Genomic DNA, 24,716 nt, shown 5'->3' with positions numbered 1-24,716 from the left:
AAACGCAATCTACCGATCGTTATACAATAATGTATCCATAATATAATCGGTTACTTTGAAACACTACTTGGAGTGTATAAAAACGTCGTTGGAGTATAGTCTAGTCGTCTATACGACTAGACCTTGGAGTGTTAACAGTGATTCGCCATACTCTGTACCCTTTAATTGGGGAGTTATAACACACGTGTACGGTACTTTGCATACGTACAAGTATGCGCAATCCCCACCAAGACGGGCGATATAGACTAGAAAGTTCACTGTAGTAATTTAGTTACATATGCTGTATCATCAAAAAGTTTATTTTTTCGGATCGTAAAAAATAAGGGAGCTTTGGGAATTGTTATTTCTCTTAATTATTATTAATATTTGCAAGAATGATGTGGAGTAATTCGCTGATTGCTGTATGCAATTTCCATCTTGGAATTCAGTACGCAGTCGACTGGTAGGATGGGTAGGACGGAGTGGTGTAAACAGTTGCAGATTCGTACGGTTTAGTTGAATAAACGGGAACTGTGTACGCCGTCTTCTTAGTGTACTCAGCGTTCTTAACAGTGCTGTAGTTAACTGGACCTTTCGTGTAATCTGCAGGTTTGTAGTTGTTAGTGTACTTGGATTCTTCTTCGTATTTGACATCCGACGGCTTGTAGGCGGGTTTATAGGTGGGCTTGTACTCATCGTATTTGGCTTCTCCCTCATATTTCACTACAGCTTGATATCCGTACTCATCAGCCTTGTAGGTAACAATTTGGGTGCGGCCGTCGGGAAGAAGAACGCGGTAAGATCCGCTTACAACTTTGCCGTCACTCTCCTCTTGATGGGAGTAGTCGTTGTAGCTCTTTTCGTCCTTAACACCCCAGGCAAACTTGTAAGGCATCGGCTTCTACAAATATAATATTAAACAATGTTATAGACTATATCGGTGGAATTAAACCATTTTGAAAGAACAAGTCTTACGTAATCATAGGAATCTTGCTTGCTGTAATAAGCCGGAGTGGAATATCGCTGGTTTGTAGTATAAGGAGCGCTGGTCGTCGTTGTGTATACCGGGGAAGAATAAGGAGATTCTGAGTAGGTTGGCTTAGAAGAGTAGGATCGCACAGGTTCGGTGGCTTCGTATGATTTCGGCTTGCTGGTCACGTATGTTGAGGATGGACTCGAATACGTTGACGGTTCATACGAGGATTTTGAGTAGTAAGAAGCGCTTTCGGTAACGTAAGGTGCTGGAGTTGTCTTGTACGACGGCCGAGAGTAGGATTTGGTGTAGACGGGCTCGTCTTCATAAGTTGTTTCAGTCCCCTGGTATTGGTAGGATGCTGCGGTGTTGTAAGTCGGTGTGGCATAGGTGGTCGCTTCGTATTTTTTTTCATAAGACCCGCTTCCCGACCTATAACTAGGCACAGTGCGGTGATTTCCATGTTTTTCGGCCGAGACGGCCACGACAGCTGCAACTATGACGAGCATAAACTAAAACACATATATATTAAAATAATAAATTCCGAATTATTTTATAATGTATTATAGTGTATATACCTTCATTTTTAGCAGAATAAGTTGGTTTTGTTCCTTTCGATCAATTGAAGAGGACTGATGCTCTAACCCAACATTCACTCTCGTTTTTATAGTAACTCCAACGATTTCGTTTGTGCATAGTACGAGCATAGCACCACGCGTGATGCGCTAAATGGATAAGATTGATCCCCCGCACTTTTGCGGGGGAGAAAGGGCCCTTTCGCCCTTGTTCAATTGACTTTACACACCGCACGCTTTTTTCTTTGATTCTTTGACGTTTCAAAAGTGACGGCGACCCATTATCGCCGCATGCGGTGTGCTGCAACACAGGTGGCAATCATAGTCTAGACTCACTTTGCCGCTATTGCACAGCGACCCCCAAAATAGAAGAAAAAAACCCAACAGGTTTGTTCCTTTTTTCACTTTCTTTTGTGAGCTCGTCTACTGTGTCACGCGCGACGCGGCACGAAGCTCCGTCCGGTACCGGCCATCCAAATTTGATTCATTTCACAGTCAGTCGGCGCTTCTAATTAAATACGTCCCCACAAAATACACGGGAAAAAAAAGAAAGAAAAAAGGAAAACGATTCGACGCTCTCCTACAAAATCGCCGCAGATCAACACTTTTCGTTTGTACCATTTGTATTAGTGCCGTATTGAGAAATGAAAACTTATGAGTCGATTATTGCTACTTAATTTTTAGTCATGATTTGTTGGGGTTAGTAAAATGTAACTGTAACTGTAACTGCATGTACCGTTCTGTGAATTAAAACCCGAAGAGAACAATACGGGAGCAAAAAAGGGAAAACTGATGCGAAGGTCTCGAAGAAATTATTTGTGTCATAATTTATGACCAAAAATTTTCCAAGGTTCGTCTCTTGCTGTCCTCTTATTGAAAACAGTTTTTAAATATCGCTAGCGTTTTATCTGTCGTGTGACGCAAGATACCGTTTTGCGATAATTTTAAAACAAAGCACACATGTAAAAACATTGTTACCACATGTCGTATTTTCGCCGGTCTAACGAAGATTTATAAACTAATGGTTATGATGATGAACGACTGAAAACTGGAGTATTGAACGTACTGTCGAATAATTGGACTTTCACATACATGTAAAAATCAAAAAATTTATTTTTCGTCGTTAAATAAATTTCTGAATCAAGATTAGAAATTATGTAATACCAATTCAACTGGCGTATAATTTGCGACAACTGCTGTTGTTTATTGCAGAGCATACCTGTACCGCTGATTTTGATCAACTTATCAAATATTGGTCATAACTACTGACAGAATCAGGCACGGCGCTTGATTGTGTGTATGGAGCGGACGGTGAGTGCAGGGGAAAGTCGCGATTTAGTTAGCGTCACTTTCCCAACCCACATATTCTTTCAATTAATTTTATTGTCAAGTCAAAATGATTTGTTTTGGATCGTGACTGTTATTATCGAGAACACTTTGAATTACAAACAAATAACGCAATGCAACTGAAGTGTCAATAAATAACACTACCGATTTCAAACTCCAGGATAACCTATACTCGTTAAAGCCAGTTGAAAAATTTTCTCGTGTTCGGACGACGCGAAGAAATATCCCCTTCACCTCCGTTCGTCGTGAGCGCATTAGGTAGGGGAGAGGGGGGGCTAGTTGGCAGGGTCACTTTTTGTGAATTTATTTGAATTTTTTGACCACACGTTTTGCAAATTGAATGAATGAATCAGATTCAGATTTCAATTCTCTATGAATTGATCGTATTTTTTACAATGTTCATTTACACGAAATTGTGAAATTGAGAAAAACTGCAAAAAAAAGTCTGCCAACTTGCCCCACCCTAGGGTAAGTTGGTAGCTGACGATTCTCCATTGCTCCAAAATTTCTAGGTCGAACTTTGAAAACTTGCAACTCAGCATCTCGTGAGAAATCTGTATGCCAACATGCCCCTCAAAATTTCTGCCAACTAACCCCACAGGGTGCTTTTCGAACAAATAGATTGATAACTAAATAACTTTTTAATGTAGAAATGTCGGGTTTCTTTTAAAAATAAGACAAACATTAATTGTTTTTTGCTTGGGTTTTCTGACACTCTTAGAGTTTTATACTATGAGAAAAATGAAAAGTGCTGAGAGGCTAAAAAAAAACTTTTTGCCGTTTTTTTTCTTTTTGCTATAACTCCTGTTGGGGAAGTCGTATACTTTTGAAATTTTGTATGAGCAATCTGGGTGTTGTCTTTCATATTTGGTGTAAAAGGCTTGATTTGTTTTGGTCTTTAAGGGGTCTAACTAGCAAAATGCCAACTTACCCCATCTGCCAACTAGCCCCACTCTCCCCCCTATATAAGACTGTTGCGGATGAATTTGTTTAAGAATTGGTAAACGATTGTCTAATGAAAAAGCGTAAACAGCACTTCGCTGTTTACGCGTCCTTCTTTCTGCGCGGCCAATTTAGTAGAAGTCTAATGACGACTATGATGAGCCCCCGGATTTCCACACGAGAGTTCTCATCATATATAGTGTCCCGTGCTTTATCAAGGTCGTGTGCCCCTGTTGGGGTATAGAAAGAGCCCTAGTGGTATACTTGTGTTGCATATGACCGCAGACCACAATCCGTTACCGGTTTTGTAACTTTTTGCTTCGGTGCCAGGATGCGACCGTCAACCCTGCAAGGCAAAAAAAAAAAAAAGAAAAAGAAAAAGAAATAAAAACCAATTTTCATAAAATCAGGTCGCTACGATGTTTTTTTCTGAAGAAGCAAGGTGCCTTTGCATATTGATTAAATATTATATATTGCATCGTTGCATCGTTGTTTCTCAAATGTTAGGAAAAGAAGCTGTGTACGACTACTATTTCCGATGTATTTATTACATAAGTTCTTGTATGAAAATAATAGAATGCGTGCAGCGACCGAAATGTCCTACATTTTCCGATATTTATAACTGAATATTTATGAATGGACTAGGCTAATCTGCTAAAGTGAATCTTCGATAGAAATCTTCAAACATTCCATTTTTCTCCGAATGAAAAAGCCTTTTGCTGCTTGTTTGCGGCTCTTCCCTAGCTAGACAAGTTTTTTCTAATCAAAATCGAATAGTAAAGGGTTGTAGATCTTTTAACTCTGATCATTTTGAATGGTTTAGGTTGAGCAAATGAGCAGTAGTGCCCCTAAACCGCGTTCGAAGTTTCAAATTTTAAGTGGCTAACTCGCAGCCCAAGCCGGTCAGATAGGGAGTTCAAGAGGGGGGATTACCGCGTGAAGGGGTGTTTACCTGAGCCATTTATCACCATAATTTTTTTTAAATTTGCGTCTTTTGCAATTGCCTATTTCATTTATTTGAATATCTTGTGTTATAGATCTAGATCTAGATTTCTCCGCTTATCGGCTAAACTACAGATGATTTAAGATTGACATCTTCAAATTCATTTTTAATTATTTTAAAATAGAAAAATCGAAAATAAGTCGAACGTGTTTAATATAATGAAAAAAATCAATGTTGTGAAAGGCGCAAATTAAAAAAAAACTGTGAATTTCAATCACGAATTTAACATATCAAAAATTGCCTAATCTAGATGAATTAGGTATTTAAGGATAGGGAATCAAATTAAGCTTTACACTAAATCAATTACTGGACACATTGATTAGTAATTTTATAGATTACGAACGAAAAACCACTATCTTTACTATAACCCCGAGAGGCGATCAGTCTGCTTACCTAGCGAACCTGCCGGGGAATCTTGGGACCCTTTACTAAACACCCTTGCTCTGCTTGGGGATAGCCGAGAGTGAACCTTTCCTATAATATCGTGCTTTGAACCATCATGGCATACTCGGAAAGTATTAAAATAAAAAAACTTACAAGTCTTGTTGACCATATAGATTTTTATCCTGTTAGAATTTGGTTTCTTTATAGAATATTTCTAGAAATTTGGCCAATGAGAAGAGAAGAACATAGAAATCCAAATGAGATTTGTTTCTATCTCTACAAGCTATCGTTGAGTCAAATCATTTAAATTAAGTTCATGTGTGTTGTTAAGTATCATGGAATAATCAGAAAATGCAAAAAAATGATGAAAGTAGATCTTCAGATATATCGAGTAAAAAAAATTACCTTGAACGGTTCTTTAGTTATATTCGTTTCAAAATTGTGTTTTTTTTTTCATTTTGCCGTAAGGCGCCGCTCAATAAAATAAAATTTATTTTCATTTTTCGCGTCCTTGTTTTTTTAGAAGGAGAGCACAACCAATTTACAGAGAATTTTTTTCTCGATCAAATCTTTGTAAATTAAAACTAAACGGCTGTGTACATTTTAACATTTAAATCTTGGGCATTTTGAAATGCAAATAGCATAAAAGGACTCTATTCTTGCATTTTATTGCCGATTGTTTTAACCAACTAAGTATCTTTCATCTTAAATTGTTATTATTTAAAAAAAAGTATATATAATAATTAATTCACAATAATTGTTGAAAGACGAACCGATTTTCGGTTTTTCACCCTTTCTCAAACCAATTTTGGGTCCCCTATCCCTGGCCTTAGCCTTGGGGTTGAGCAAGATTGATCTTGGATCGAAATCGGATTGCCTTATTGCTAGCTCGGACAGCCTGCAGCCGAACCGAAGCCGAACCAAATTCATTGTCGGACTTTTGAAATATTTAAAATTCAATGGAGTTCTACTGTTTGACATGCAAATAATTTAAAAAACTGATTGGATTTCTATTTTCGGACATGAAAGTAATAAATTTATTGGAGTTCTATTTTCGAGAATTGGGGTTCTACTGTCGCATACAAAGAAATTTTTAAAAATTATTTAAAATATTCAAAAAGGTAATTTACAGTTCCTGGAAGAATTTCTATGCACCTTTTTTCTTAAACTTTTCCCCCTATGATTTGTATTATGAATTAACTGATTTAATGGACTTGGAAGAATGTATTAGACGTCGATTAACACATCCTGTAAGAAAAAACGTTTTGTATTAGTTTAACATTCAATATAGCAACCTCAAAATAATGGAAGTGGTGTTTAACAGTTCCTGGAAGAGTTTCTATGAACCCTTTTTTCTAGCAAAATTCCTTCATGATATGTATGATGAATTCATTTATTCAATGGACTTGAAATGGTAAATTTGACATCGATTAATACATCCTGTAAGAAAAAAACTTTTGTATTAGTGAAAAATTCAATATAGGAACTTCAAACTCATTGAAGTGGTGTTTAACAGTTCCTGGAAGAGTTTGTATGAACCCTTTTTTCTTCTGCTATGACCCCTTTTTTCTAAAGGTTTTCCCTCATGATTTGTATTATGAATTCATTGATTCGATGAACTTGAAAGAGTGTATAAGAGATTGATTAAGACATCCTGTAAGAAAGAAATGTTTTGTATCAATTTTGAATCAATGAATTCATAATACAAATGATGAAGGAATAGTTTTAGAAAAAAAAGTTCATGAAAACTTTTTCAGGAACTGTGAAACACTTCTTCAATGAGTTTGAAGATACTATTTTGATTATTTCATGAATGCAAGACATTTCTTTCTTACAGGATATGTTAATTGATGTCTAATATACCATTTCAAGTCCATTGAATCAATGAATTCATAATACAAATGATGAAGGAATAGTTTAAGAAAAAAGAGTTCATTGAAACTATTTTGGAAACTGTGAAACACTACTTCAATGAGTTTGAAGATGCTATATTGATTATTTTACGAATACAAGACATTTATTTGTTACAAGATATGTAAATCGATGTCTAATACACCATTTCAAGTCCATTGAATCAATGAATTCATAATACAAATGATGAAGGAATAGTTTTAGACAAAAGGGCGCATATAAACTCTTCAAGGAACTGTGAAACATACTATATTGATTGTTTTACGAATACAAAACATTTTTTTCTTACAGGATATGTTAATCGATGTCTAATACACCATTTCAAGTCCGTTAAATCAATGAATTAATAATACAAATGAAAAAGGAATATTTTTAGAAAAAAACCATTCATGGAAACTTTTCCAGGAATTGTGTAACACATGAATGAAAATGAAGATGCTGTATTAATTGTTTCACGAATACAAAACATTTCTTTCTTACAGGATATATTAATCGAATACACTTGAAATGGTGTATTGGACATCGATTAACACATCCTGTAATAAAGAAATGGTTTTAACAGGTGAAATAAATATTATAGCAACTTTAATCTCATAAAAGTTTTTTTCGCAGTTCCTGGAAGATTTGCAATGAACCATTTTTCTAAAACTATTTCTTCATGAATTGCTTTATGAATTTATTGATTCAATACACTTGAAATGGTGTATTGGACATTGATTAACACATCCAGTAATAAAGAAATAGTTCCAGTAACTGAAAAATTTATTATAGCAACTTAAATCTCATAAAAGTGTCGCAGTTCCTAGGAGATTTTCTATAAACCATTTTTCTAAAATTATTTCTTAATGAATTGCTTTATGAATTTATTGATTCAATACACTTGAAATGGTGTATTGGACATCGATTAACACATCCTGTAATAAAGAAATGGTTTTAAGAAGTCAAATAAATATTATAGCAACTTCAATCTCATAAAAGTGTTTTTTCGTAGTTTATCCTGGAAGATTTTCTATGAACCATTTTTCTAAAACTACTTCTTCATGAATTGCTTTATGAATTTATTGAATCAATACACTTGACACGGCGTCGTCTGCTACAGCCTCGGCGTGTTGTGATTCTTTGCTCTCGATTTTTTTGGATATTTGTGCTTTTTCTGGTTTGTTTTCAACAGTAGTCTTGGATTTATCTCGTTTGCGAGCGAATCTGGACTCTGCAGATTATCTTTTTTCTATAGTTCTCAACTTCTTTTCCTACCTTTTTCTCGTTTGTTCCTTCGATCTACTGTCTGTGTATAAAATCCCCCCCCCCTCCCAGCTGATCTGTCAGTGGCCTGACGGATTCAGTTTTTCTTTTCTTTTCTTCTCTCTTTGTATCACACCTTTCTGCTGCCTTCTTATTTCTTCTATTTCTTCTTATTCCTTCTACTTATATCAGTTGGCTTAATCGTTATTTTGTTTCTCTCCTAATTAGTAGACTCTCTTGTGCTCGTTCATCAGTTATAAAGGAAAACAGTGTTATAACCCTGTTTCAATCGTAAGTTGCGAAGTCTTACTTTCAAATTTTTTTAAACAGGAAGTGTGTGGTGAAATTCCACCCCGTCCGGTCTGGTTCTAAGCATAACTGGAGAAGGCTTGGTCCCCTAGTTTATTGTTCTAAAGAGCTAGGATCTCCGGTGATCTTGCTCCTCCTCCCTGAGCGAGTGGCAAGGCCAGCTTCTCAATCCGTTCTCGTGTCGTGGGCTTCTGAGGAAGCGCCGGAAACCTTCTGGTGGAGACCTTGGGGGGATTGAGTACTGGTCACTCTGCTCACGCTTGGTTTGAGGGGTGAGGGAACTGGGGATAGTTGTAATCTCTTCGACGCCGTACTCGTCTTGCCTGTCCCTCCCAGTGTCGAAGAGGATCATACATCTCTTTCTTTCTCTTCTTTCTCGCTTTTTGATTCCCTTTTTATAGGGGCCCTGATCTTAATTGCTAGCCACTAACTTTCACCACTTCCCTAAGATTGATGGGAGAAGATTGATGATGATCCAGGCGGAGATGCCTCCGCCTGGGGTCCTACTTCCCTAGCATTCAATAACACCACCCCGTCTCATAGTCAATCTACCTCCTGCAAAGCTTAAACTACCGATAGACTCTAGATACAAATATTGCGTGGATTGTAGAGCCTCAATGTTGTCCAAAATGAAAATGTCCGCGACTAAGAGAGATAGCTCTGCAGCCCTGTTTTCCCTCCAAGATACTAATTTGCCCAAACAGCAGAAAGATGATAATGATGACAACTTCCCCTTCGAATTCGACAAAGCTTTCGGAATGGATGTTGATTCATTCCTTGATCTAACCTCAGCAGAGCAAACGCTCAAATTCAAATCCTTTTTTGCCAAATTGGAAGAAGAAGCAGTCTGTGTCAAATCTGAAAAGACTTTAATGTCAATGCTCACAGAACCATGCGACTCATTCCTGTACATCATCCTCTAAAGACTTCAAATGTGCTAATTGTCAGCAAAACCACCAAGTTGGCTCTATCGCTTGTCCTGCTCTAGCCAAAGCCTAGCTCAATACCTCGCCTACATTTCCACCGAGTGAACATGCCAGTCGCCCATCAAAACATCAGTAAAGCGTCTGCCCCACTCAAGTGCTTTCAGATCAATCTAAGGCACTCGCGCTGCGCTGCGCTTAATCTCTCGCAATTGATACTGGATCTTGACATTGATGTGATTTTAATTCAGGAGCCGTATGCAGCTATGTCCCCCCTGTCTTCTTCGTTTGAGCCTAAATTCGTTCCTCTTGGCTACTCTTCTTTCCACAATATATCTTCCGAGCATGCTTTCGGCGCCCTGATTATTGCCAAAAGTTCTCTTAACGCTTCGCTCTGCAATTTTGGTCTATCAAATAATTGTTGTGGCATCAAGCTGTCCAACGATCTTTTCTGTTTTTCTATTTACTGCAGACCGTCTCTGGTATCGATTCCTTTACACCTCGAGTCAATTTTTAATTCTATTCCGCCGACCGTAAAAAAACACGCCTTTTCGGCATTGATTGCAACGCCAAAAGTCAGGCCTGGAACAGCGTTCGCTCTGACCACATCGGCGCTGACCTAGAGCTCTGCTTCCTAAATAACGCTCTCTCTGTTTCAGATGAGAATCTTAAACTACTCTCACACAAGCCGTCTAACACGTCCTTTGTTGACGTCACTCTGGCTGGGGACTCCGTCTCCCTCAATTGTTGGCAATACCCGGCCTATTCGTCTCTTTCGGACCACCCTTTTATCTCTTTCCGTGTGCCCTTTGGTTGTCGTCTTGCCCCGCCTGCACGCACTGAGGTCCGACTTCCGTCTCCTCCCAACTGCAACATGCCTCTTTTTTTCTCAAACCTTGAAGCCTCCCTCGGTACCATGGTCAGCCCCAGTACTATACAGACGTTTACTTCTCCTCAGGATATCGAAGCATTCATTGCAAATTTGACCGACTCTTATCAAGTCGGCTGCTCTGAAAAGTAAACTCCCATTCCATTCCTCCCGAGCCCCTGCTAGGATGCCTTGGTGGTCCGATAATATGTGGTCCCTGCGTAAAAAGCTGAAAGTCGCCTACAAACTCAGTCGTGAGTCTCCCTCTCAAGGGAATAGAGACGCGTACAGTCACCTCAAAGCCGAATACCAAAGGACCCTCAGAGCAGGGAAAAAATAAAGCTGGAAATCCTTCTGCTCCAATAACCTAAACGGAGATATTTTTGGAGAGTTAAAAAAGTTGACGTTATCCACCCCAGTAAACAATCATCCTTCAGAACTACTAATTGACGGAGTTTCCATTATTCCGACCCAAAGGACATCCTTTCTGCCTTCAGCTCACACTTCTTCCCGACTAACCCTCCAGATGACTCATTTCACAAATCCGCTCTGCTCTCCTCAACTACCTTTTGCGAAGCACCTCTCTCCTCTACGGAATATCTTGTCCTCCCTTCCGAAGTTAAGCAGGCCTTCGATAGTGTGCGTCTCTCTAAGTCCGCCGGCTCGGATGGAATCTCGTCCATCTGGCTAAGCCATTCCTTCGATTTAATCAAATCCCATTTAGTGGCCCTCTTCTCGGTTTGCTTTAACCTCGGATACTTTCCTAATTGCTGGAAAACCGCCTCTATCGTCATCCTTAAAAAAAAAAACAATAAACCGAATTACCTTCACCCTAACTGTTTCAGACCAATCAGTATAATCAACAGCCTCTCTAAACTGTTTGAGAAAATCATTCTTGCTAAACTCAAGGCTTTTGCTGCTACGCACTCTTGGTTCAGCCCCAGTCAGCATGGTTTCAGGGCAGGTCTATCCACAGAAACGGCCTCCCGCTCTCTCATTAAGTTAATCGAAGGCAATAAAAAAAAGAAGATGGTCACTTGTTGTGCTTTTTTAAACATTCAGTCAGCTTTTGACGCGACCTGGCACCCAGCCATTCTGAACAGCCTAATTAAAAGAGGCTGCCCCCAGTTCCTAGTAACAATTCTGGGAGACTTCCTCAGCTCTCGCTCAAGCATTTTGAAAAATGTTTCGACCTCCTTAATGCCAACACTGAGCTTGGTTGTCCACAAGGCAGTGTCCTCTCGCCATTTCTTTGGAATATTCTTATAGAGGATCTGCTAAGCCTTAGTTTCCTCTTTCCCTTCTTTATTTTGGCGTATGCAGATGACATTGTTCTCTGTGCTATGGACAAAAACTTTGATACTGCTCTTGCCAACCTTCAAGCAATGTGCGATTCCGCTGTAGCATGGGGTCGTTCGGTCAAACTAACTTTCAACGGCTTAAAATCCTTCTTCATGGTCTTCTCCTCAAAACGAACCCTGCCGTCTTTGCCCTTGAAGGTTGACAACGTATGTGTTGCTCGTTCCCACTCATGCCTGTACCTTGGTCTAACCATCGATGACAAACTCAGCTGGAACACCCACATATCTAACAAATGCGCTGCGGTAAAAAAACTTTTGTTCCTCATTCTAAAATGCTGTCAGCTGTTGGGCCTCTCGCGCAATTCAATTTCTCTTCTATATAAAACAACCGTGACTATACTATACTATACTATACAACTGCTCTGTTTGGGCTTCGGCCATCCGCAGGAAACGTGTAATTGCAGTCCTGAAATCCGCCCAACGCCCTTTTGCGTTGACCATTGGCCGACTGTTCAAATCCACGTCTACTGACGCGGCCCTCATTCTCGCCAACATCCTCCCTCTGCACCTCAAATCATCGAAACGGTTCTAAAGAGATCCATCTCTACCCTAGCTGCTCTTCTGCCACCCTCGTCGTTACAAGTTTCTGGCAGTATCTCTGCCAAAATTCTGGCGCCTGATGCTCCAGCAGGCATACCCCTTGGTCTGCACAGGAAAAGAGTGTTGCGGTCAGAAATGCTTTCCCTTTGGAATGCAGCCTGGCAAAATGCAAATACAGACCCGCTTGTTCTTTCCCTCAGTGGAATACGCCTCGATTTTGTCTTCTTTCTAAATTACCTTTCTTTCTCTGCAGCTTTCTCTCGGGCCACTGCGGTCTAAACTATTTTCTTTTTAAAATCAAAAGGTCCCCGTCACCGCTCTGCCCCTGCCTGTCAGGGGAAGTGGTAGACGCAGCGCACATTTTATTTGTCTGTGTAAGTCACGTCGCACACCGTGTACGCCTTATTGATTCTGCGGCTGAGCTAAAGCTTTCTTGGCCAGTCCCATTAGACGCCTTCTCCCAATCGAAAACTCTATGGTCTGCGTTTGTCAAATTCGTATGTTCCATCAAAAGACTATAACCGCCATAACCTTTCCCATCTTTTATATTTTATTCTGTTCTCTTAGTTGCGTTTTTGGCCGCTCCTTTTGTTTCTAATTTCTGGCGTATTCGACCCTGATGTCACCCTCTGGCTCTAGCCGGCGCCTTAACAGGACCATGGCCGTAAGAGTCGTCCGTTGCTTCGCGGTGCTGGTGACATCCAAATCTGCATCTCGTCGCTCCGGACCATCTGTAGGGTCGACAGCGGCAGTCTTTTTACTCAGTCCTTCACATCAATTTTTATTTTATTCTGTTCTCTTAGTTGCATTTTGGCCGCTCTTTTTGCTTCGCATGAGTCCCTCGTGCCCTAATTTCTGGCGCTTTCAACCCTGCTATCTCCCTCAGGCTCTAGCGGGCGCCTTAACCGGACCATGGTCGTAAGAGTCGTCCGTTGCTTCGCGGTGCTGGTGACATCCAAATCAGCATCTCGTCGCTCCGGACCATCTGGGGAGTCGGCAGCGGCGTCTTTTAAATCTTTTTAGTCTTTTTTACTCAGTTTTTCAGCTGGAATGCTCTCCCTTGCCTAATAATATCGCGTGCCGCTCCGCTCCACTCTTTCCAGAATTCCAGTTCTACTTTCGATATTCTGCCTAATTTTTCTTCTCGGTTCCCTCTCTCTTCTCCCATCCTCCTCTCTTATCCTTATTATATCTCTACTTCATAATAATTTGACTCTTGTATTTTACCATGCCTATGACAATAAATTGGTAACATTCGCCTTCGGCGAATACACACCTCATTTAAAAAAAAAAATGATGTATTGGACATCGATTAACACATCCTGGGCACGGAATCTCCAATCTAATCATGCTTGCTCCACAAGCATGTTCCGAGTTCGAGTCCGGTGGCGGGCAAAATTTTTTTGAAAAAAAGGCTCTCAGGTACCGCGAAATAAAATAGGGGTTATCCCTCAAGGGACGAGGGGTGCGCTCAGGGGTGCGCAAAGGGGCGGCCAAGGACGCTACGGAAGCCCGGTAAACCAAAAACTTTAAAGTTGATTTACTCTGGGATGCGTTCATTTGCACAAACTTTCCCATATACCATTTGAATCGGCTTAACGAGCTCTATCGAATGGCGTTTTGATTAGATTGGAGATTCCCTGCCACTCTAGGCCACTGCCGATTCAATTGACTTGAAATGGTGTATTAGACATTTATTAAAAAATACTGTAAGAAAGAAATGTTTTGTATTCGTGAAAAAAAACAATATAGCATCTTCAAAATCATCGAAGTAGTGTTTCACAGTTCCTGGAAGAGTTTCCATGAAACCTTTTTTTATAAAACTATTCCTTCATCATTTGTATTATGAATTCATTGAATCAATTTACTTGAAATGGTGTATTAGACATCGATTAACACATCCTATAAGAATAGGATATGTTTTGTATTCATGAAACAATCAATATAGCATCTTCAAACTCATTGAAGTAGTGTTTCACAGTTCCTGGAAGAGTTTCCAAGAACCCTCTTTTCTAAAACTATTCCTTCATCATTTGTATTATGAATTCATTGATTCAATGGACTTGAAATGGTGTTTTAGACATCGATTAACATATCCTGTAAGAAAGAAATGTTTTGTATTCGTAAAACAATAGATGGCGTAAAAGATGGGCAAATTGTACATTACGAGCTTGAAACCCTTTTCTCCCTAACGTAATGCAGAGTAACGTTTGTTGAAATTCCTCGTCCCCAAAGTCCGTTTTGTATTTTATGAACGTTCCCTAAACGCTGAGTTTTCATTTTCACATTGAATTTTTTGACCGTGGCATACTTGGAAAGTATTGAAATCGAAACACTTCGCATGTATTGCATGTCTACTATCATTTGTTTCACCGAGAAAGATGTGAATTACGCAATGCAACTGAAGTATCGTTGGTTGAATAAATCACACTACCGATTTCAAACTACAGAACGTAGCCTATAATCGTTAAACCTGTTTAAAATTTTCTTCAGCTCGGTGATTTTTATTCCTTTCATCTCCTTTCGTCAATATAGAGTGGTTCGAGGTTGCCATTTTGGATGGTCAATATCCAACCTTTGGTGCAACCACAATCCCAAAGCATTGACAATTTTGGGGTTCTTTCCATTGAGCAGTCAAGGAAGGGAAGAATAGAGTGGGAAAGAAAGGGGTCGGTCCCTTTTTTTTCACTCTCCCTTGTCTTTCCATTCTTACTTCTTCTTTCCCTTGCTTGAGTAAAAATCCAAACGAATGCTTTGGTGTTGTGGCGTTGCAAAAAACTTGTTGCGTTGCCAGATGAATTGGATAAATAAAACAGATCCCGAAGAGCCCTTTAGAGTGGTTCGCGGTCCTTTGTAATCTTTTCTTATGGATGATGTCATTGCTTTCCATATGTGGCTGCACTAAAACGGGCAAGTACCGTGCCAAGATGGCAACCACGAACCACTCTATAAGATTGACGAGCCAGCCAATAAACAAAACCCAACGGGATTAATTATTTCAAGAGTAAACTCAAACTAAGTAAAAGAGGCTGAAGGCCCTACAGGAATTTAGAACCTTCTGTATATCCCTAAGAATGAATACGACCCTCGGGGATCAAAGTAGCTGGAAGGGAGATCAGACCTATCTTGGAGAGCTCCTCCCCTCCCATATTTCCCATCCCATTACCCCAAAAGTGACATGCGGAATTTTTATATTTTATGATAAGAAAATGTATACTGTAAAGTCAAGTCCATGGACATGCGCAGTAGGTCCCTTACCCAACACTGGTAAAATTTAGCGTTGCCTTGAGTATACGCTACGCGAAAGGTATTTTTCTACCCCATTTTTCTTCTTCAACCCAACAACGGTCGAAACATATTTTCACGCGAAATATACTCAAGGCAAATACAAATCAATAATATTAGAGCAACTGCTTTGCTGCTGAAAAATGACGTAACTTTATTTTTAAACTATTCCATTATAATTGGTTTTCGCAGTTTTCACACTTTTTTCATCATATTGGCACACATAGATTGTCTACTTTATACACTTCATATACTTGGAAATTGTGGTGATTATTTCTGTGACAAGACAAATACATTGAGACATAGAAACAGGAGAGAACACTCCCAACAGCTTGTCACCAGATGTATGGCATATATACACACCCTAGTTCCTAATATTGTTCAAATCGGGTTCATGTTTCTTTTTGTTTACATGGCGCATCGCGTTATCGTTATTACTTCTATGTTTCTGCATTTCTCTTTACCACACATCTCCTACCTGAATAAAGCACTGTTCTGGTTGCAATATTTGCACAGAACATTTACACAGGATTAATTATTATTGTGAAACCAATACAAGTGGGAACTGTTGACACGGGATGCGATTACACTTGTTACAATATGTTTTTAGCTGGTAACAAAATATGCTGGGCTTGCTAACGCCTTTTACACTGATTGGCCAAAATGATGGAGTCAGCATTGGATGTTCTAAAATAATTACTGTTCAAATGTTTTATCTGAACCAGCTGTTGCTATATGGGTGGAGACAACCGACTGGTTCATTCCCACCTAACCATGGGGAAATGAAAAAAGGTCCTGTTGACGAACAGGTTTAAAAGCCCAAGAAATCTTCATTTGGTCATTATTGTTCATTTTAGCGTTACCATGCACTCTAACTCCATGATGCGAATCGCTTATTTGGTATTTATATTTTACTTCAACATTTTGTTTTACACGTGATTCCAATAGTTGAAATTTAATTCTAAATTATTATTCTTGCTTTCTAACAAATGAAAAAGAAAGATAGTAGATAATGGATGTTCTACCATTTATTCTTTTCTCGTGTTCAAATTTTGCATAACATAAATTATGTATATCTTTTAAATTAGACTCTTGGGCTATTTTTTCTGGTCGAATGCGTGTTTTCACATGCTCTTCCTGAAATTGAAAATTCCAATAATGGTACGAATACATAAACCCAATTTTTTAAATTATATTAAATTTACTATTTCCGACCTCTTGCCAACAGTTGGAATTGACTGGCAAAGTTTGAGAGAAGGAGATGAAGGTGATAATGATCAGATTGTTGGCGGAACCGCAGCTGCCGCAGGAGAAATTCCTTACCAGGTAACAATACCCTATCTATATAACCTTTAACCAGATTACTTTTTGGGATATTGTTCGTTGATATCAAAATTAATTAATTGTAACAATATTACTATTAGGCTGCTTTGATTCTCGGAAATAGCTTATGCGGTGGAACCTTGATTGCCCCCTCCATTATTTTGACAGCAGCTCATTGCTTATCCGGGTAAATATTTTTTTGAGTTGATTGCATCCACTAAAATTAATATTTAGATCATAAAACTGAGTGGGTAAACAACGAAACGTTGTTCTTTGCTTTGTGTAATTGAAGTCGAATTTCTCCAAATTTAAACTTTCAATGTATACCTATTATTGGTTTTAAATAATTAATAAAATAACGTTGGTCGCGTTAGAAGTGAATGGGAGTTAAAAATGCAAAATGTTTTACATTTTTTCATATGAATGCAGAAAAACTCAAACGTCTGTGAGTACATTTACTGTAAGAGTTAACACACTTGCATTGAACGGCGCTACCACTGGTTCTGTTAGTAGAGGAGTAACGAAATTCGTCATTCACCCTTCTTACGTCCCCAGAACTAACGTAAGCGTTTTTCAACAAGGATCTAATTAATAAATTAATATAGTATAATAAAAAAAAATTTAACAAAAAGATAAAAAGACATGTGAATTTCTTTACTAAAAGGATAACGATATCGCCCTTATGAAGTTAAACTCCCCTATTACAAACGTCAAGCTTGCTACTCTACCAGCTGTTGCAACATCATGCTCCCCAGCCAGCACTTACGCAAGGCAATCGGCTCTCATTTCCGGATGGGGCACTACATCATCAGGTATGTGTCTTATATTTAATATTTAAAGTTTGAAATAATTTTTTTTATGTTGCTCAAAACGTGGGTTTTAAGGGGGTAGCATCTCTCAGACGCTGCTCAAGGCAACTGTCACAGTTTTAGATAATGCTGCATGTAAGTTGCAATACAGTACACTTACCGATAACATGATCTGTGCTGCCGCCCCGGGTAAGGATACATGTCAGGTAAGGGATTTAAAATCTTTTTGAATTTCAAAAATTAATAATTTCCGCCTTGTTATCTGAAATAGGGTGACAGTGGTGGTCCAATGATGGTTGGAGGTGTTCAAGTTGGCATCACCTCATTCGGAAGGGGTTGTGCTCTGCCGAATTTTGCTGGTGTTTACACCCGAGTCACCCAATACCTTAGCTGGATTTCTTCCACCTCTGCCTCAATGTAGTAATCTTTTAGATGAAATCATCCGAATATACCAACATTGAAGGCTGAACGGAAACGACCAATTCAATCTTTAATAAAAACTACAGCATTCAATATCACATTATATTATTGATTAATGAGTACTAAAAATATAGATCAGCAATACTAAAATTCTTTGGATTTATTTTGTACATAACGACACAGGTAGTTAGCTGACACAGCAAAACTAATCAGCAATTTAAATTAATTGAAAATTCGAAGACTTCAACACAAGTTTTTTGTTGACATTTTATTCCTATAGCAACCACCAACGAATTAAGAACACACCCTCGTTTTTCGTGTATTCCAATGGCGCTAGGCTTATAAGCTCTCCGCTCATGGCTTTGCACGTTAGCGGTTTAGGTTTTTTTTTCAATTAGTAGAATGCAACTGACAACGGTGGTTTTTTTTTCCAACACTTAATTAAAAAATGCCACTGCGTGTCGGCCTTCGAGATTTTATTCTTGTGAGAGTAATTCGTATTAAAAATGTTGAGATCTTGGCGCTTGTTGTTTTGGTTTTCTTAGCAATTGGGGAAAACTCCTCGTCTATTGATTTTTCCATAATAGCGATAAGAAATAGGAAAAATCTATTGGTCCGGGGGGCCAATAACCAAAATAGCTATTGCTGCCGCCGGGGGGACTCGGGGAAAGGATTCAGCATCAAAGCAGTCTTTTGTTTCTGTTGTCGCTGACTGTCAAGCTTTTTAAAATTAAAGTCAAATCTTGTTTTGATTTATAATTTAATAATAATAATGAGAAATTTAATGACATTTACCTTGTTCGATGTAAGTTCGGTATGCAGGCTCATCCACAGAAAACGTTGCAACTAAAGCGACACCATTTTACAGTGCACAGACATTGCGTGTGATATCCATTGAATTGTTGTTAATTCGATATCGAAGTTATACTCAACAGCTAATCAGCTATAAACTTATATTCATCTCCGCACATTATTTGTTCACAACCACAGACCAAGTGGATGCATGTCTTTTAAATCGAATTAGCAATAACGGAATTCACACGCCATGTCTCTGCACTGTAAAATGGTGTCCACTTTGGCTGCAACGTTTTCTTGGAATGGCGCTGAATATACCGACCTGTTACGTCTTCCATCGAACAACGAAAACGTCATAAATAAAAAAAAGGCGAAGTTTTGCTTAATTTAAAATAGCTGGACAGCCAGCGACATCAGAAACAAAAGACTGCTGCGAGGCGCGGCCTTTTACCTGGATCCTGGCGGCTGGGGCTAATAGCTATTTTGGCTATTGGCCCCCGAAATCCGGGGGTCAATAGGCACGAGGAAATATTATCTATACATCGACTAAATGATTCGTAGGTACTGCGAAACTAGCAGGCGTAATTGTCCTGTTCCTTTTTTGTGATGTAATATCCTGCATTGCCAGATCACGAAATAGTCCGTATCACACTCTGTCAATGAAACTCCTCCCATTTCACACATATAAATATTCTTGTAAAATAAACCAAATCAGATGTTGAGATAAAATCTAGCACATTATTTGAAGAATTTGATGGGGAATCGGAAGGAATTCACGCAACAACAAACAAACTTGGAATATGAGTCGCAGTTATAAAAAACGTTTTTTCCCGCCCCTTTTGCACGTACAACAATTCGTAACTAATTAACAACTTGTCTTATCGTTATAAACTTTTGCGCGTTAGTTGGACAAACGTCTAAGGAATCGAATAAAGTTAACCCCAAGGGCTCACGTCAATACATGTGAGCCACACCTGTTCCACAATCTGTAAACTGGTATTCAGCCAATCACAGAGAGCCATTGATTCCCTTGGGTTTAAATAATAGTTTTTGGCCCTGTGTTCCTCCCCGCCCATTTATGCCGCTAAAAGCCTTCAATATTTTCAATCAAGTTGAAAATCTCTCAGGGACCAGAGTTAAACATGGAATTAATGTTAGACAAATCTGAACTTAAGACTTCATAACAATGGTTAATAAAAAAATACACAAAAAAGTCTCCAAAGGAGAATGTTTGATCATTTTAAAAAACTGTATATCTTGACCGATGGGTGGCACCGCAAGCTTGAGCTTCCGCTCATGAGGCAGAAGTTTTTTCTTGTAGACTCCTCAGATAGTTTGCAAAATTTTAAATAGGAGGGAAAATATTAAGCAGGATATCCGATTGTATTTTCCTCACTTTCAAGTTCCTTCCTATCTTAATAACTTTATCCCGCTGCTAGAAAACATTGCTGTAGTGCACCAGTCGGGTAAGGCAACGCAGCATGGCTCTAGACTTATTTGAGGGAAGAACGGGGAGAAGAGGGAGAATGGGACGAATGGGGGAGAAGAGGAAACGTGGGTCCCCGTTTTTTTCGTACGCCCTCCCTCCTCCCACTCGTCCCATTCTCCCTCTTCTCCCCGTTCTTCCCTCAAATAAGTCTAGAGCCATGCTGCGTTGCCAGATAAATCGGCTAAATAAAGGAGATCCCAAAGAGCCCTATAGGGCAGTTTAGGGCTCTTTCGAATCTGTTTTCTTTAGCCGTTTTATTTGGCAACGCAGCATGTTTCAGCGAGAGAGTGAGACGGTCAAAGAGGGAGGCGTAGGCCTATCGATTGCTTCTCAGATAATCACGGGTTTATTCGTCAATAAATTGGACAGAGCACAAATTGCCTAAATTAAGACAGAATTAGCAAACACAGACTACAATTGAAATAAAACCTAGCTCTCACCTAGCATCCACAATTAGGAGTCGGTTAATAAGGCAATCGTAGACACAAATGACACGAAATCAAATCTAGGGCCTAATCCAGCCTAATCTATGTACACGAGAATAATGTTAGCTAATGGAACACATAAAAATGTATACACAAATTTACCTCAGAGAATCAGATAAGAAATAGGGAGTCACAAGATGAGAATTCCCATCAATAAAGCACAGTAAGAAACGAGTTATCAGTGGCTATACACGCCATGAAAATGAACAATGGCGACTTTCTGTTTCGGCCAAGACACTTAATTGAGACATCAGCTGTTTTCTACTGCACGACAAGTGGCCCACCTGGCGGCTTACTTAAATTAATCGATACTTCAGAATAAAAATAAGATGGGGACATGAATTAAAATATACATTTAAATTAAGCCTTCTTTTTCTCTGGAACATTCTCCCCCGAGGCCGACGGAAGGACGGCCGAGTAAGGTTCCAGTAGAACTAGACGATGGATTGGTCTCAAATATTCTCCGCAGTCCGTTTTCACTTTTACGACTCGAACAAAGCCGTCGGAACCGGGATAAACTTCGATGATTCGGCCCGTCTTCCACTGATTTGGCAGCAAATTGTTGTCCGATAGCATGATCGAATCTCCAACTTCAAAATTTCTTTCTTCCGCGACCCACTTCCTTCTTGGAACCAGCGTCGGGAGGAAAATCTTGGTCCACAGGTCCCAAAATAAATTGGCCATCTTCTTCACGTAACGAATATGGTCGCGGGGCAGAGCGCGACGGATGTCTCCGGCCGGAAGATCCGACGTTGGTGGCAGATTCAAGAAATCCTTTGGTGTGATCGGTCTGAAGTCTTCTGGGTCGTTGCTGGCCAGCGTCAGAGGTCTCCCGTTCAGCATGCCCGCCACTTCCTTCAGTAGCGTTCTGAGCATTTCGTCCGTCGGGTAGCGCAATCCGGCTTTTTCCGTATCCAGCGCCCGGTAGAGCGCCCTCTTTGTTGATTTGACCATTGATTCGTGTGATCCGCCGAAATGCGGAGCACTAGGTGGCTGGAATTTCCAGATGATTGAGCGCTCTCGCGCAAACTCCTTCAACTTTTCGTCCTTTTGCAACTCACGAAATGCTGTGGCCAGCTCCTTCTCAGCTCCCACAAAGTTTGTCCCGTTATCACAGAAGATTTCAGTTGGCTTCGTGAATTCTCCGATGAAACGCCGTAGACCGTAGAGAAAATCTGGTGTTGACATTGACTGCACCATTTCTACATAAACATTGCGGGTGACGAGACAGGTGATTAACAGGCCATACCGTTTGATTACTCGGTTCCTGTAAGCTGACGTTTCGATCGGTCCGAAATAATCCAGAGCTATGTGCGTGAATGGTGCCGTGTAAGAATCGAGACGAGCAGATGGCAAATCACCCATCTTTTGCGTGGCGAGTTTGGCACGCGATTTCACACAGACGGCACAGTTGAAGCGGATCTTCTTTGCCAGCTCTCGTCCTTGCAGGATCCAAAAATGTTGCCGAATTTTGGCATGGAGAAAGTCAGTGCCTGCGTGATGCGACTCTTGATGCACTGCTGTCACTATCTTTTCTGCAAGTGGGTGCTTTCCGGGCAGAATTGGAGGGTGTAGAATCTCATATGGTAGCTTTGCGCGGTGGATCCGTCCACCCAGTCGGAGAATTCCATTTTTGTCTAAGAAAGGAGTTAATTGAATGAGGCTTGACTTCTTTGAGATTTGCTTGCCCTTTGACAATAAACTGATTTCTTCACGGAATCCTTCCTTTTGGCACTTTAAAATAATCTCCTTGGCATCTCCTTCCACCTTCAGGAATGTTGAGATGTTCTTCGAATCGATGATCACCTTTGTCCAATCTTGAAGAGGGGGCTCAGAAATTGCGTGGTGGATGTGGGCAGTTCTTTTCTCTGCTGCTACTGCCACCCAAGGCAAATCCTTCGGCCATTGCTCCATTGGTAAGGCGATGAAAGATGGTCCTTCCAGCCATCTCGGTGGGATTGGCTCTCCGTCTGTCAATAGGGACCGCGTCGCAGCATCTGCTATGTTCATTTTCCCGGGAATGAAGCGCCACTCGTTAGCGTTGGTGAGAGATTGAATCTCTCCGATTCTGTGGCTGACGAACGGCATGTAATGTGAAGCGACGGCTCGTATCCAGTTCCTGGTAGTACTGGAATCAGTGAAGAAAATCCTGTTGAGTCCAGAGATTTGTAGCGCGTCTGCAACGTATGTGGCCAGTCGAGCGCCTAGCACTGCTGCGTTCAGCTCCAATTTTGGAATCGACTGTGTCTGCCGAGGGGCCAATTTGGTTTTGGCCATCACCAATCTGCATATTGATGTGCCATCTTGGTAGACACTGCGTAGATATACGGCTGCTGCATAGGCCTCTTCAGATGCATCTCCAAAGGTTAGAAGATCGCTCTGGATGATTTTTTCTTTGTCCGGCCTAGATATCTGCGGGATCGTAGTTCCTTTTATGACGGCTTCCTTCCCGTCCGGTAAAAGAAATCGAACTGGGGCCTTCTGCGATTTGTAGCATTCGGCGCCGGTAACTCCTACAAGATCTAGAGTAGTACCTTTCCCGATGATCTTAAGCCGTTGAAGAAAATCCTCTCGAAACAACGTCGTGTCGCTGCCCTCGTCTATCAGCACCGATACTGGGATGAGCTGGCCTTCGGCTGTGTAAGCTTCCATCCGGATAACGCCTAGCGCCACCTTGACGCGATCCACCTGGGCTGAGAGTGATGTGTGATGGCTGCTACCTTTGTCGTGCTTCTCTTCGGCATCATGAAGCAATGGGTGATGAATAAAAGGGCATCCGCTGAATCCACAACCTTTTCCGAATTTGCAATCGGCTGCAGAGTGTCTCGTCCCGAAACATTTCATGCATAAGCGGCGCTTGACGCAAAATCGTACCTTCTCTTTCGTAGGCATTTCTTTGAATGTTGGGCAAGCCATCAACCGGTGCTCCCCCTCACAACAAAAGCAGCGACTCTTCGGTTTGTCGGTAGTGCCGGGCTCCAAGCTAACGTGATTGGCGCGTCCTGATGTTGGCAATTGTTGGCGACGAGGAAACTTGTTTTCACCAGACGGCAAAATTTGCTCCGCTGCCAGACTGTAAGCATTTTGGTATGCTGCAGCTCTCTCGCACATCCACTCTCCAAATTCCTTCAGAGGGCGCCGTTCTAATCCAGTACGTCGTCCGGAATTCCATTCGAGTCGATCCGCCGGATGCAATTTACGGCTCAGTCGTTCAATGAGGTCGGCATTAAATTTCTCCCCAATTCGGGTTAAATCAAAGAAGATGGTTCGAGCTCTTTCGGCAAAGCGACGGAATGATGAGTTTTCTCTGCCCAGCTCCATACGGTCGAGTTCACCGAGTAGTGCTATACGCATTACGTCGCGACGTCCAGCCGACTGCTTCAGTCGGAATAAAGCGGCCTTATAAGCAGATTCTCCTCCGCCAAGGCCCTGCACGATTTCGAATTGATCTCCCCGTAGTCGGCTCTTCAAGACAGCAAGCTTTTCTCCAGGTGCGATTCGTTGATCATGAACCATCGAACGTAGCAAATCCGACCACCAAAACCAATCGGTTGCCCTTCCAGAGTAGATGGGAAGCTCCCCGCGTGCTGCCGATTTGCTAGAATATGACCAATTGGCTTCTTCTAGGCCGTTGCAGTACCGGTCGATCCAGTCGTCTGGTGCTTCTTCGTCTCCATCCTCTTTGGTCGGTTCGTGAGTAGAACGGCGGTGCCAATCGTCGAACGCTCCGTCTCCCCAACCGTGGAATGGGTT

At 40.6% G+C, this 24,716-nt stretch overlaps 3 protein-coding genes across 4 annotated transcripts; 1 reads left to right on the top strand and 2 right to left on the bottom strand.

The window, feature by feature from the left end:
- Window positions 1-286: 286 nt before the first annotated feature.
- On the bottom strand, window positions 287-1,579 carry LOC124338501 (adhesive plaque matrix protein-like). The gene is made up of 3 exons (XM_046792579.1): window positions 1,531-1,579; window positions 955-1,464; window positions 287-880 (listed from the first exon to the last, which is right to left on the bottom strand). Exons 1-3 carry the CDS (start codon window positions 1,534-1,536, stop codon window positions 425-427), a joined length of 972 nt encoding a protein of 323 aa, XP_046648535.1. The 5' UTR covers window positions 1,537-1,579; the 3' UTR covers window positions 287-424.
- Window positions 1,580-16,431: 14,852 nt separating this feature from the next.
- On the top strand, window positions 16,432-18,344 carry LOC124335910 (trypsin-like). The gene is made up of 8 exons (XM_046789401.1): window positions 16,432-16,542; window positions 16,731-16,803; window positions 16,871-16,968; window positions 17,067-17,152; window positions 17,395-17,527; window positions 17,630-17,777; window positions 17,850-17,980; window positions 18,046-18,344. Exons 1-8 carry the CDS (start codon window positions 16,507-16,509, stop codon window positions 18,193-18,195), a joined length of 855 nt encoding a protein of 284 aa, XP_046645357.1. The 5' UTR covers window positions 16,432-16,506; the 3' UTR covers window positions 18,196-18,344.
- Window positions 18,345-20,945: 2,601 nt separating this feature from the next.
- Window positions 20,946-22,912, bottom strand: LOC124335908. Of its 2 annotated transcripts, none has more exons than XM_046789399.1 (2): window positions 21,066-22,912; window positions 20,946-21,005 (listed from the first exon to the last, which is right to left on the bottom strand). In XM_046789399.1, the coding sequence occupies exon 1, from the start codon at window positions 22,875-22,877 to the stop codon at window positions 21,324-21,326; it is 1,554 nt and encodes a 517-aa protein (XP_046645355.1). In that variant the 5' UTR covers window positions 22,878-22,912; the 3' UTR covers window positions 20,946-21,005; window positions 21,066-21,323. The 2 variants fall into 2 exon arrangements, with proteins under 2 accessions (XP_046645355.1, XP_046645356.1); XM_046789400.1 differs by having other exon boundaries at window positions 20,948-21,000.
- Window positions 22,913-24,716: the final 1,804 nt, after the last annotated feature.

Source organism: Daphnia pulicaria, chromosome 4, assembly GCF_021234035.1.
Source record: "Daphnia pulicaria isolate SC F1-1A chromosome 4, SC_F0-13Bv2, whole genome shotgun sequence".
Taxonomy (NCBI): domain Eukaryota; kingdom Metazoa; phylum Arthropoda; class Branchiopoda; order Diplostraca; family Daphniidae; genus Daphnia; species Daphnia pulicaria.
The sequence above is the reverse complement of the archived record's forward strand: the minus strand, read 5'-3'. Positions and strand labels throughout refer to the sequence as shown.

What these genes read in the sequence shown, in the direction of transcription:
- LOC124338501 (XM_046792579.1), bottom strand. An exon ending in AGCAAGATTCCTATGATTAC is followed by an intron (nt 881 to 954) that starts GTAAGACTTGTT and finishes TTATATTTGTAG; the next exon opens with AAGCCGATGCCTTACAAGTT.
- LOC124335910 (XM_046789401.1), top strand. Translation starts at nt 16,507, where the DNA reads ATGCACTCTAACTCCATGATGCGAATCGCTTATTTG. An exon ending in AATTGAAAATTCCAATAATG is followed by an intron (nt 16,804 to 16,870) that starts GTACGAATACAT and finishes TCTTGCCAACAG; the next exon opens with TTGGAATTGACTGGCAAAGT. An exon ending in CTTACGTCCCCAGAACTAAC is followed by an intron (nt 17,528 to 17,629) that starts GTAAGCGTTTTT and finishes CTTTACTAAAAG; the next exon opens with GATAACGATATCGCCCTTAT.
- LOC124335908 (XM_046789399.1), bottom strand. Translation starts at nt 22,877, where the DNA reads ATGGAGCAATGGCCGAAGGATTTGCCTTGGGTGGCAGTAGCAGCAGAG.